Raw genomic sequence first — 14,617 nt, 5'->3', positions numbered from 1 at the left:
CACATACCCTACATACAACAATTATTACAACCAACAACTATCGCATCAAAAAACTATCACACCCAACAAGTATCACATCAAACAACTATCACCCCAACAACTATCACATCCAACAACTATCACCCCAACAACTATCACACCCAACAACTATCACACCCAATAACCGTCACACCCAACAATTATCACCCCAACAACTATCACACCCAACAACTATCACACCCAACAACTATCACCCCAACAACTATCACCCCAACAACTATCACCCCAACAACTATCACATCCAACAACTATCACCCCAACAACTATCACATCCAACAACTATCACCCCAACAACTATCACCCCAACAACTATCACCCCAATAACTATCACCCCAACAACTATCATCCCAACAACTATCACCCCAACAACTATCACAACCAACAACTATCACATCCAACAACTATCACCCCAACAACTATCACATCCAACAACTATCACCCCAACAACTATCATCCCAACAACTATCACCCCAACAACTATCACAACCAACAACTATCACATCCAACAACTATCACCCCAACAACTATCACCCCAACAACTATCACCCCAATAACTATCACCCCAACAACTATCATCCCAACAACTATCACCCCAACAACTATCACAACCAACAACTATCACATCCAACAACTATCACCCCAACAACTATCACAACCAACAACTATCACCCCAATAACTATCACCCCAACAACTATCACATCCAACAACTATCACCCCAACAACTATCACATCCAACAACTATCACCCCAACAACTATCACATCAAACAATTATCACCCCAACAACTATCACCCCAATAACTATCACCCCAATAACTATCACCCCAACAACTATCACATCCAACAACTATCACCCCAACAACTATCACATCCAACAACTATCACCCCAACAACTATCACATCCAACAACTATCACCCCAACAACTATCACATCAAACAACTATCACCCCAACAACTATCACCCCAATAACTATCACCCCAACAACTATCACCCCAACAACTATCACCCCAACAACCATCACCCCAACAACTATCACATCCAACAACTATCACCCCAACAACTATCACAACCAACAACTATCACCCCAACAACTATCACAACCAACAACTATCGCATCAAACAACTATCACCCCAACAACTATCACACCCATCAACTATCACACCCAACAATTATAAGACACCCAACAACTATCACAACCAACAACTATCACCCCAACAACAATCACCCCAACAACAATCACACCCAACAACTATCACACCCAATAACCGTCACACCCAACAACTATCACCCCAACAACTATCACCCCAACAACTATCACCCCAACAACCACACAATAACCGTCCACACCCAACAACTACCACACCCAACAACTATCACCCCAACAACTATTAACCCAACAACTATCACAACCAACAAATATCACCCCAACAACCATCACACCCAATAACCGTCCACACCCAAATATTATCAGACACCCAACCATACGAAGGAGTTATCAGACAGCCATTGGCTGATCTTGAGGGTCAAGATTCTACCAACTTCCTGAATGCGAGAGATATTTATTTAGTCCATGGTTTAAATCACTTCTGTATTTATTTAGTCCATGGTATACATCACTTCTGCTGACCGTATTTAAGACCCGAGCAGCGAGCTAAATCATCACGCAGTTTGACCGAGTGAACGTCAGACCATTAAAAACAAATCACTTACGTCAAAAGCCTTGGGTGACCTACTGAAGCCTTGAGACGCTGAGTGACCTACTAAAGCCTTGAGACGCTGTGTGACCTACTAAAGCCTTGAGACGCTGAGTGACCTACTAAAGCCTTGAGACGCTGAGTGACCTACTAAAGCCTTGAGACGCTGAGTGACCTACTAAAGCCTTGAGACGCTGAGTGACCTACTAAAGCCTTGAGACGCTGAGTGACCTACTAAAGCCTTGAGACGCTGAGTGACCTACTAAAGCCTTGAGACGCTGAGTGACCTACTAAAGCCTTGAGACGCTGAGTGACCTACTAAAGGCTTGAGACGCTGAGTGACCTACTAAAACCTTGAGACGCTGGGTGAGCTAGCAGTGACGTCAGCTAACGATGATCCACAAGGTGTGCTTGCTGTTAACGGTCCTGTTTGGCGGCGCCATATGTATCCCAGGTAGGGTTGTTTGGTTGTGTGACGTCGTATAAAGGTGTAGGGTCACGTGCCTGTTATGCCATGTGTATCCCAGGTAGGGTTGTTTGGTTGTGTGACGTCGTATAAAGGTGTACGGTCACGTGCCTGTTATAAGAGATGTGGTCACGTGTCTAATTAAGCTGTCACGTGATTATCTATTAAACTACATCGCCCAGTCCGAGGTCTTGCAAGTGTGATACACAAAAAGAGGCGTTGCCGGAAAAAACTCTGTATTTCTGTCTACGTTGCAAATAATTATTTACAAAGCAGAATATTGTTTTGTGTGCGTGTTTACAAAAACCTCATTTGTTAAGTGTACGTGTACGAAACTCCTTTGTGCTCTGTACACATGTACACATTCATTCAGATAGTGTTTATTTACACTAATTTAAGTGAAACTAATTACCCTTTGTGGGACCGTGAGGTAGAAAAGTAAAGCAAACGACAGCTAGTTCGAAAGTCTCGAGTTCGAATCCGGGTTTCAATACGTAGATAGTGCCTGAGTCCACCAAGCTGTGATGAGTACCTGGCTCACGTTAGGGAAAGTAAAGGCGGCTGGGCATAGTGCTGACCACACTATTACTTCATATGCTGAGGTTACAAAAACAGGTGAACTCTACTTCACTTGCACCCTAGGAACCTCATCTTCGAAGTGTAGTTTAATTAATTACCCTCTAAAACCGTGGTGTGCGCTATATAGTTTGAAAATTACAAATATCCAAATTAGTTACCTACCTAACTATGTGAAATAATTTAATTAAACTCAATAACCCAAAGTAGTTAGGTACCCAACTTTGTGAAATAATTGAATGTGCTTCTAACTAATGTGTTTATCTTCAATAGCTTTCTATGGCATGGTAAAATGTGTTTGTTTAGTATGTGTTCAATTCGTCGATAATCATAAGCTATGTAATGTTTAATATGTGTTCAATTCGTAATGTTTAGTGTGTGTTTAATTCATTGATCATAATAAGATATGTATACCATGCTGTTGTGTTTGTGTTTCATTCATTGACCTTCATAAGGTATGTAATGTTTTGTGTTTTGGTGGTATACTTGTGTTTAATTCATTGATCATCATAATCTATGTATACCATGGTGTTGTTTGTGTTTAATTCATTGATCATCATAAGCTATGTATACCATGGTGTTATGTTTGTGTTCAGCCTCACGTGCTGGTGAGTACAACCCTTGCGAGGGTCGGGCAGACGGCTGGGTGGCCGAGGTCTATTGCTGGGGCTACAGGTACTGCCAGTCCAATCAGCTGGTCAATCATACCTGCGCAGCTGGCGAAGTGTGGGACCGTGACACCAAGCAGTGTGTGCAGTAAGTGTGGGCATGGTACTTAGTGTGGGCGTGGTACTTAGTGTGGGCGTGGTACTTAGTGTGGGTGTGGTACTTAGTGTGGGCATGGTACTTAGTGTGGGCATGGTACTTAGTGTGGGCGTGGTACTTAGTGTGGGCGTGGTACTTAGTGTGGGCGTGGTACTTAGTGTGGGCGTGGTACTTAGTGTGGGCGTGGTACTTAGTGTGGGCGTGGTACTTAGTGTGGGCGTGGTACTTAGTGTGGGCATGGTACTTAGTGTGGGCGTGGTACTTAGTGTGGGCATGGTACTTAGTGTGGGCGTGGTACTTAGTGTGGGTGTGGTACTTAGTGTGGGCATGGTACTTAGTGTGGGCATGGTACTTAGTGTGGGCGTGGTACTTAGTGTGGGCGTGGTACTTAGTGTGGGCGTGGTACTTAGTGTGGGCGTGGTACTTAGTGTGGGCGTGGTACTTAGTGTGGGCGTGGTACTTAGTGTGGGCGTGGTACTTAGTGTGGGCATGGTACTTAGTGTGGGCGTGGTACTTAGTGTGGGCATGGTACTTAGTGTGGGCGTGGTACTTAGTGTGGGCGTGGTACTTAGTGTGGGCGTGGTACTTAGTGTGGGCGTGGTACTTAGTGTGGGCGTGGTACTTAGTGTGGGCGTGGTACTTAGTGTGGGCATGGTACTTAGTGTGGGCGTGGTACTTAGTGTGGGCGTGGTACTTAGTGTGGGCGTGGTACTTAGTGTGGGCGTGGTACTTAGTGTGGGCGTGGTACTTAGTGTGGGCGTGGTACTTAGTGTGGGTGTGGTACTTAGTGTGGGCGTGGTACTTAGTGTGGGCGTGACAACTACATGAACCAACACCAGCTTGTCATTAATTAACAAACCTATACCAACTTCACATGCCAGGCCAGGTGCAGGTACCACGGACTGTGGTCTACAATCGCCATGTCTGGGTAAAGCTGACGGGTTTTATCCGGATTTAACTGACCACTGCATCTCATACTTCGTCTGCGCGGGAGAAAAATTGCTGGGACGTCAGTACTGCCCATCTAGTAGGAACTCATCTTAGTTCTTTAAAATCATTTTTTTTCAAAACTAATATAAGTATTAGCATCTTGTCTCTTGTGATATATATATATATATATATATATATATATATATATATATATATATATATATATATATATATATATATATATATATATATATATATATATATATATATATATATATATATATATATATATATATATATATATATATATATATATATATACATATATATATATATATACATATATATATATATATATATATATATATATATATATATATATATATATACATATATATATATATATATACATATATATATATATATATATATATATATATATATATATATATATATATATATATATATATATATATGTATATATATATACACATATATATATATATATATATATATATATATATATATATATATATATATATATATATATATATATATATATATATATATATATATATGTATATATATACATATATACATATACCACTTAGATCTTGTGTTCGACGCTTCCATTGACGCCTGTGACTGGAAAAGTAACGTGGCGTCACCTTGCGGAACCAAAGTCTGACGTCATCCTACGTAATATGACGTCACCATGCAGGATCTGACGTCATCATTCAGCATCTGAAGCCATCATTCATGACTTTTCTGTCATTTCCCCAACCTGAACATTCATCCGATAATTATTTTTTTACGTTGTCTCATTCAAACACAATAAAATATTTCGTTGTTGTGGCAAAGTTGTTGTTTTGTTTCTAACTGAATCATACCTTAGGGTAAGTGAAATGATAAATCTAGGGAGTAGATGAGGGTGATAATGTGATAAGATGTTTTAAATGATAAAATGAAAAAAAAAATGATTTTAAAGGATGTTGGGTTGACCAAACTTTCAGGATACCGATGACAAGCATATAGAGATTGACACTTGTCTGGAATTATCTGGACAAAAAAAAAGAGGCAGTGAAGAAAAATGGGGTACTACTGAAAAAAAACGCATATTTTTTAATTTGACCCTACGGGAATGCAGGCCAATGTTCTATTATAGTGGAACGGTAGGACAATGCCTAGTAGGACTGTTGGACTATGTCCTAGTGGGACGGCAGGACTATGTCCTAGTGGGACGGCAGGACTATGTCATACGGGACGACAGGACTATGTCTTAGTGGGACGGTAGGACTATGTCCTAGTGGGACAACAGGATTATGTCCTAGTGGGACGGTAGGACTATTTCTTAGTGGGACGGTAGGACTATGTCATAGTGGGGTGCAGGACTATGTCCTAGTGGGACAGTAGGACTATGTCCTAGTCTAGTGGGACGGCAGGACTATGTCTTAGTGGGACGGTAGGACTATGTCCTAGCCTAGTGGGACAGTAGGACTATGTCCTAGTCTAGTGGGACGGCAGGACTATGTCTTAGTGGGACGGTAGGACTATGTCCTAGCCTAGTGGGACAGTAGGACTATGTCCTACTCTAGTGGGACGGTAGGACTATGTCCTACTCTAGTGGGACGGTAGGACTATGTCCTAGTCAAGTGGGACGGTAGGACTATGTCCTAGTCTAGTGGGACTGTGGGACTATGTACTAGTGGGACGGTAGGGCTGTCCTAGTGGGGAGACAGGACTATGTCCTATTGAGTGGGGAGGCTAAGATGAGATAAAGATAAAAACGTGCATTGTTTGAGAATGGCGTCATGATAAGGAAGGTAATAGTCGATTACTTGTGTGATGTAATAAGGAGCATAAAGAATCGATTACTTGTGTGTGATGTAATGAGGAGCATATAGAATCGATTACTTGTGTGTGTTGTGAGATGATATTGAAGTGTGTTTTATATACAACAAAAACGTTGGCCAATTCAATTACTAAAATGGTTGTAAACACAAAACATTTTTTCATAACACCAGAACAGAAGTTGTAGCTGAATTATGAGAAGTCGTGAAACTTTTAATTGGGTCGTGACATACACGTCATGTTAAGGACACGTCACTTTAAGGCTACTACACGTCACATTAAGGCTACTACACGTCACTTTAAGGCTACTACACGTCTACTACACGTTACATCAAGGCTACTACACGTCACGTTAAGGCTACTACACGTCAAGTTAAGGCTACTACACGTCAAACTAAGGCTACTACACGTCACATTAAGGCTACTACACGTCACGTTAAGGCTACTACACGTCACGTTAAGGCTACTACACGTCACGTTAAGGCTACTACACGTCACATTAAGGCCACTACATGTCACGTTAAGGCTACTACACGTCACGTTAAGGCTACTACACATCACGTCAAGGCTACTACTCGTCACGTTAAGGCTACTACACGTCACATTAAGGCCACTACATGTCACGTTAAGGCTACTACACGTTACATTAAGGCCACTACACGTCACGTTAATGCTACTACACGTCATGTTAAGGCTACTACACGTCAAGTTAAGTCTACTATACGTCCCATAAAACATAGCGCCACGTCAGCAGACGACAGCTGAAGACAATAACCATCAATCCAACCCTGTCATGTAAAAATGTGTATTTCTGTCCACACAATTACTTAAAATAAATTAATTTCAATAATTTCACCCCCTTCAACTGATTATCTTGTCAACATATCCGTACCTCCAACGCCCTACGCTATAATTTCCCCATCCATTCTTACATAGTAAGTCATTCTGACGTCAAACATAACCCTAATCATATACACCAGCCATACACCCCCCCCCCCTTCCAGTGTTGGGTGAACTGAAATAACGACGATCTGATTGGCTGGCGGCAATGCACACTTGAAAAGAAAGCTATGACGTCATTTAACGGTGTAAGATATGAGATCAGGTGGGATTTCCAACGCCCAAAAGGTGAGTGTGAGGTGGGATCAAACATTTGTGGGACGAGGTCATCTGTTTTTGTTTTGATCTTTGTCGACAAGGTTTGCATGCATTACTTACCTTCAACACTACCTGATGAACTTCCGAATACCTTCAACACTACCTGATGGCTCTTACTTAAGTTCGACACTACCAAATAACCCTCACTTACCTTTAACACTAACCATGGACCCCTCCCTTAACTGGGGTGGTTGTAGAGTAATGACTAGGACAAGGGGGTGTCAAATGACGTAAGATGGTGGGGGGTGTGAATCGGAGATGCGTGGAGTAAGAGTGGGGGCGCGGCACGTTAGAGTGGGATGACACCTGATGTTTATTTACGAACAACTTCAAAGTGACGCGTGCTAAGTTTCACTGAATCCTTGGGCCAGTGCCCACACAATAAAATTAGATCCCTCCATCTACCCTCACAATTCTTTACTTAAAAACTATTCCCAGAAACTTCATTTCCTGTTTATTTATCATCTGTTTATCCCCTAATCTGTTTGTTTTTAAAGTTGTTGCCACGATATCTTGCACTTGCTTTGATCGTGTTTGTGTTCACAACATCCTGGTGTTTTTTATGTAACAAAAGACGAGTGGAATTATCCAGGTGTCGGTGATACAGTATAGTGACGATTTGCTTCAGTTCATTTAGATCCTTGTGTACACCAAAGGGAGATTAATACGGGTGAAATAAATATAGAAGCCAGGGATTATGTACTCTTTACTGTCAAAACGGGGATGTTAAAATTTCGAAATAGCCCGTTCTATCAAAATTGTGTATCAAAAATTAAAAGTTCCCGTTTCAGACTCGGCGACCCATAGGGCATATGAAGCAGCGTTGATGATTTTTTGGCCAATGTATGTGAAAGAGTGCCCAGACACCTTTACATTCCTCAATGTATCAGGTACCCAAAAAAGCTGAGTGGACTCAGAGACGTTCCAAACTCGAGACATTCGGTTGGAAAGCACTACCAACCATCTACTGCGTACCATATTATTAATTAATAAGTAAAACATACAAAAAGATTTTTTTTATTATTTTCATGATTTCTATTATTTATAGAGGTACGTATTCAATTGCCATACAGCTATTTCTAACAAGGGAGACAAATGATAATAGAAGTAAGCTTGTAGTTCGACTGACAGAGTTATCTTCTACAGCTTTTGGAAAAATTATTTTCTAAGAATTGTTCGCTTTTCTTTTTCGCCTGAAACAAACATATCTAGCTAAAGTCTTGAAACTTTTCCGACAGCTCGCCTGACTACTCCGACTAGGCCAGGCTTTCGTTTTTAGTTTTAAGAATGAAAACAAAACGCAATGTTGTCTGGGATAGAAAAAAAATGAGGGCCGGCCCGGTTGTTCACGCCCAACTACGTAGGGATATCCGTCTGCTGACTCGTTGTTGGCCTTCACCTTGTTCACATGTAACAACGACTTCTCGGCTGCCTACGCCATTACGTCACTAGCTTTTTAAATTATACGTAGGCTTTTTTTTTTACCTCAGCAAAACGTATATTAATGTATTTTTTTAAATTCAGTTATCTAGACAAGTTTTACCGCGCGAAACTTCATTTATGAACGTCAAATAAACTCAGAACATTAGCATACATGAGGCTTACATAAAAACTGGAAACGGAAACATTTGCTGAAAGAAAAAAATTAAAACCGAGACAATCCTGTAGGACATTTTAGTGGGCTGTAAACCTCAATTATCCGGTACATTTCCGTTTGCTGCTGTCCCCCAAAGTCAATTAGGTGAATCGGCGTGTCACAAGGCCTCGGTCAGATTTTACTTTCATTGATTTATGTATACAGGACTTTTAAATTAGAACTCTTCAATTGAGAGTTTAGTTTTGATGATACAACAGATGAAGTAGAGTCTGGCTGTTCGCTAAAACACGGAGTACTATAGTTATTTAAGGTTGGGTACTAATTAAAACTCTGTTGGCTCATGACTTGAAATGTATGTCCAAATTCTGGCTCAACCAGATTTCGAACCTGAAACCTTCCATTGTGTAGTCCATCATTCTACTACTTGACTACAACAGGACAAATGTTAATAATTTATACTAAGATTATCCGACAAAGTTTGTATACAAAAGCTCTGTCTATTTTAAGCTGTATTTTTTCCCAACCGATAGGCCTACACTATAAACCGTATGTCTGTTAACAAATGTAAATTTAATTTCCTTAATGCTTGCCCCTAGGGGACAGCCCAACACCAAAACTGGACGGGTTTGAAATCTTTGAGTGGCGGAGTTCACATTTTTTTCATAGTTGGGCAGACCAAAAATGTACGTGGGACAGCTTGTATCAGTTGAACTGATCAGAAAAACCAAAAGAAAATTAATTCTGATTTATTCTTTTTTTTTAATCGCATGGTTAATCTCCATTAGCCGAAGTCCTTGGTGGCTATGAAGGATTAACCAGATGTTAATATGAATGTTTTAATACCATTCTAATGAAACTGCATTAAGATGAACCGGTCTGATTAGTGTGTGCAGTTTGGTGCGAACGACACGAAACGAAATTTTGACGCCATTTTTTCATGTCAATATTCTTCACTAGCAAAGCTGCAAGTTTTATTTTAAGATCTCGAGGCAAACTTTTATTTGAATTTAAATTAAATTAAGGATTTTTTTTTTAACCTGCATTTCTAAAATTAGTTTTGGCTGACCTCTACTAGCGCGCACTGTTGCTAATGGTGATAACGGTTCTTATAAAAACATGGACAGGACAAAAAGAAATCCAGATTTTTTTTTATACCTGTACTGTTGTTAAGGGAATGATTCACATTAAGGATAGCAATTGCGACAGTCTCATGGTTAGTATCTGAACTTAGATTAGCAAAAGGCTTGCAAAAGTTAGCCAAAACACATGTATGTATATATGTGTACAGAGTGTTTAGTGGGCAGACGTTACGGGCAGTCGGGGGAGCAGATGAGAGGGCAGAAATGGGGGGGGGGGGGGGGTGGAGCATCTTTACCATAAATTTTAGATCTGGTTCTTAAAATTAGAAATAATCAAAGACTCACACACAGACAGACAGACAGACAGACACAGACACACACACACACACACACATATATATATATATATATATATATATATATATATATATATATATATATATATATATATATATATATATATATATATATATATATATATATATATATATATCTCTGCCCCAAAATTATTGTTTTAACGACTTTATAAATTATTTCGATTTAAACCCTACATGGCATTATATGATAAAACATTCATGGTCATATCACGTATCATTAGCACACAACAGTTTCATTTCATTAAGTGCTTACTATAAGAGTTTCAACGACCACAAAATGCAATGCATTGTTGTGCACATTTATATACACCAAAACTACCCTGAAGCTGATTGAACCCCACCCCCTCTAATGACGGAGTGATTGCGTGAACCCTATGACGTAGTGATTGAGTGATCCCTATGACATTGTAATTGAGTGAACCCTAAGACGTTGTGATTGAATGAACCCAATGACTTAGTGATTAAGTGAACCCGATGAATAGTGATTGGGTTTACCCTATGACGTAGCGATTGGGTGAACTCAATAACGTAGTGATTGAGTGAACCCAAAACATAGTAATTAAGTGAATCCTATGACGTTGTGATTGAGTGAACCTAATGGCTTTGTGATTGGATCACCCCATGACGTCAACAATTCAACCAATGCCGTCAATCACCACCTGCTAAAGACGTCAATAACTCATGCGTGAAGTAAGCGACACCACAAGACGTCAAATCATTGGCCAGCCTTGCCCATCCTAGCCGTATCCTGTACGTTGTCGGACTATATTTCATACAATCTATCTTACGTACGCTCAACAGATATAAAGTTCTATTAAAAGTTGTGTTACCTGGATTATTTCGGCTAACAGATTAGGCTGGGCTCACATATATTTAAAGGGACTGAACAGAGCAGACGACAGTTACCTGTGAACTGCTACAAGTAAAACATTAAAACATTACCTTTGTTAGGCTTAGTGAAATCAAACATGCAGAAATTTTCCGGATGTCTCGTTACAGTTTTACTGTTTGGATTTACTTTTTACGGTTAGTTACGGTGTTGTTGTTTTTTTTTGTTGTTGTTGTTTTTATCAGATTTAAGTTTCTGCTAACGTATTGCCAGAAGTGTAGTTTGTGTTTTTGTTGTTAGGCTGGTACTTGTTTATGAGAGGGCAGGGCTAATTTCGTGCTAGCCAACATATTCGTGGCCGTGTAATTTTGTGTGTTTGTCTAGTTGTGTAGGGCGTACATAGATTTAAGTGCTAGTTGATATAGCATCTATCAGTGACAATGCTAGTTTTAGTGAACTTGAAGTTTGAGTTGAAGTCTGTGCTGTTGTGCATATTCTGTTTGGCTTTAAAGTGTTAGGCATCCTGTACGTGTATGCTGTTCGATATAAAAGCTGTTGAACATCAGATGTTTAACGTGTATGCTGTTCGAGACTTTATGCTTCTGGGTATAAATCTACAGCTGTTGTGCTCTATTCGCATGCTGAATGATAGTCATAACTCCTAGCGTGTTTTGAATACACGGCCTTTATCATGTGTAGGCTGTGGTCAGATGATTTGGTAGTTGGTGTGGTAGCTGGTGAGGTTGTTGGTGTGATAGTTGGTGTGGTCAGATGATGTGGTAGTTGGTGTGGTAGTTGATGTGGTAGTTGGTGTGGTCAGCTGATGTGGTAGTTGGTGTGGTAGTTGGTGTGGTAGTTGGTGTGGTAGTTGGTGTGGTAGTTGGTGTGGTGGCTGGTGTGGTAGTTGGTGTGGCTGGTGTGTGGTAGTTGGTGTGGTGGCTGGTGTGGTGGCTGGTGTGGTAGTTGGTGTGGTAGCTGGTGTAGTAGTTGGTGTCGTAGTTAGTGTGGTAGTTGGTGTGGTAGTTGGTGTGATAGTTGGTGTGGTAGTTGGTGTGGTAGTTGGTGTGGTAGCTGGTGTGGTAGTTGGTGTGGTAGTTGGTGTTTTAGTTGGTGTGGTAGCTGGTGTGGTAGTTGGTGTGGTAGTTGGTGTGGTAGTTGGTGTGGTAGCTGGTGTGGTAGTTGGTGTGGTAGTTGGTGTTTTAGTTGGTGTGGTAGCTGGTGTGGTAGTTGGTGTGGTAGTTGGTGTGGTGGTTGGTGTGGTAGTTGGTGTGGTAGCTGGTGTGGTAGTTGGTGTGGTAGTTGGTGTGGTAGTTGGTGTGGTAGTTGGTGTTTTAGTTGGTGTGGTAGCTGGTGTGGTAGTTGGTGTTTTAGTTGGTGTGGTAGCTGGTGTGGTAGTTGGTGTGGTAGTTGGTGTGGTAGTTGGTGTGATAGCTGGTGCGGTAGTTGGTGTGGTAGTTGGTGTGGTAGTTGGTGTGGTAGTTGGTATGGTTGATTTGTGATGTCGGTTGTTGTTGCAGAATGACGGCCAGCTTGTTTTATTTACATATTTCTGTTTGTGAAGATGCTGAATGTAAGAAGCAACTTAAACTCGTAAGATCACGGAGATATATTTCTATAGCACAGGCTCGATATAAGACCAAAATAAAAAATATGGGTGTATGATGGCAATAAATGAGATCTTTCAGGTGTATCTTCGTAACACAACTAAAATTAATGAATACTTTTGTCCCCAGGGAATGCTGAGGATGCCGTCTGCAGAAACAGACAGGAGGGCTGGGTGGCAGAGATCGGCTGCTGGGGCTACTACGCCTGCTCTAACGGAACTTTGGTCAAACACACGTGCCCGGGGGCTGAGGTCTTGGACCGTGAGAACATGACATGTGTTGAGTAAGTTGATACCATCTACATCTACAAGGCGGGTAACTTGCTTAACCACACTGCTGATAGTTATTGATTTATAGCCTCCCCTCTCATTATAAAAAATTGTTTAAAACTAGGTATAAAAAGTGTTCGAATCCTGATATAAAGTTGATTTAACTACTAAAAATAGATTATTACTCCTATTATGAAATTGTTAACACTTGATATAAAATTATCAAACCAGATTCCTGATATGACATAGTCTAACCAGATTTTGTGTTTAAATTGTTTATCTCTTCACCCTCTATAATTGTTGAACCCCCTACAATTGTTGAACCCCTGACATAAAATTGATGAACCCCCTACAATAGTTGAACCCCCAACATACAATTGTTGAACCTCCTACAATTGTTGAACCCCCCCCCCTACAATTGTTGAACCTCCTACAAATGTTGAACCCCTTACAATTGTTGAACCCCTACAATTGTTGAACCCCTTACAATCGTTGAACCCCTACAATATTCCTGTTATGTTCTCAGTCCTGTAACAACCACCACGTACTGTGGTAAAGAGGCCGTCTGCTTAGGCCGTAAGGATGGGACATACGGTGACGCCACCTGTGAGTCATACATTACTTGCCTCAACGGACAGTTCATGGGCAGACAGTACTGCGGTAAACGTAAGTTACATTTTGCTACATTCTTATACCTGTTTGCAAGTAACTTTAGTAAGACGGTAGAAAAATAACTCTAGTTTGATTCCAATTTAGGTCTTTAGCAAAACGAGAAAATTCAACGCTTTCTGTATGGAATAATAATAAAGAATAGGCCTTCAAATATATATTATACTATGATGCAATTACAAAACTACAGTGAAGTTTGTTGTATTCGTAGCATAATCAGGGGTCCATTTTACTACTAATTAATTTTGCAATCCAAAATTGAGTGAAATCAAATGAGACAGCTCACAATGCCAGCAGTCTACAAGATAATAAATACACTATTTTGTTTCCTCTATCCAGCATTGTTGTTCAATGAGAAACAAGGCTACTGTGACTGGAAATACAACATTGACGCCCCTTGTACCAAAGATTCTCAACCTTGAATCTCAACAAGAATTTATTTATTAACACCACAAATCTTATGAAAATCCAAGTTTTGTATTTTGTATTGTTTTTTTTTTAAACTGAGCTTTTATTTGAATAAAATCTGATGTCAGCACATTATCAATTGGTTATTACAGTTATATTTCCCTGCCCCTGTTAACATTGTCAGCACATTATCAATTGGTTATTAGTTATATTGCCCTGCTTGTGTTAACATTGTCAGCACATTATCAATTGGTTATTAGTTATATTGCCCTGCTTGTGTTAACATTTTGTGATTCAATGTGTTA

General features: G+C 40.2%; 2 protein-coding genes across 3 annotated transcripts; both read left to right on the top strand.

The window, feature by feature from the left end:
- The first annotated feature begins 1,646 nt into the window (after positions 1-1,646).
- On the top strand, positions 1,647-5,325 carry LOC131953091 (peritrophin-48). 2 transcript variants are annotated; one of them, XM_059316126.1, is made up of 4 exons: positions 1,647-2,188; positions 3,373-3,532; positions 4,423-4,568; positions 5,083-5,325. In XM_059316126.1, the coding sequence occupies exons 1-4, from the start codon at positions 2,128-2,130 to the stop codon at positions 5,157-5,159; spliced, it is 444 nt and encodes a 147-aa protein (XP_059172109.1). In that variant the 5' UTR covers positions 1,647-2,127; the 3' UTR covers positions 5,160-5,325. The 2 variants fall into 2 exon arrangements, with proteins under 2 accessions (XP_059172109.1, XP_059172110.1); XM_059316127.1 differs by lacking the exon at positions 1,647-2,188 and adding an exon at positions 2,210-2,261.
- A 6,076-nt stretch (positions 5,326-11,401) lies between these two features.
- LOC131953062 (uncharacterized) lies at positions 11,402-14,447 on the top strand. Its single transcript, XM_059316076.1, has 4 exons — positions 11,402-11,559; positions 13,096-13,249; positions 13,762-13,901; positions 14,244-14,447. The coding sequence occupies exons 1-4, from the start codon at positions 11,502-11,504 to the stop codon at positions 14,324-14,326; spliced, it is 435 nt and encodes a 144-aa protein (XP_059172059.1). The 5' UTR covers positions 11,402-11,501; the 3' UTR covers positions 14,327-14,447.
- Positions 14,448-14,617: the final 170 nt, after the last annotated feature.

This window comes from Physella acuta, unplaced genomic scaffold, assembly GCF_028476545.2.
Source record: "Physella acuta isolate Inbredline_101_S28 unplaced genomic scaffold, ASM2847654v3 ptg000904l, whole genome shotgun sequence".
Classification (NCBI taxonomy): domain Eukaryota; kingdom Metazoa; phylum Mollusca; class Gastropoda; family Physidae; genus Physella; species Physella acuta.
Note: the sequence above shows the minus strand (reverse complement) of the source record. Positions and strands in the feature narration are given on the sequence as shown.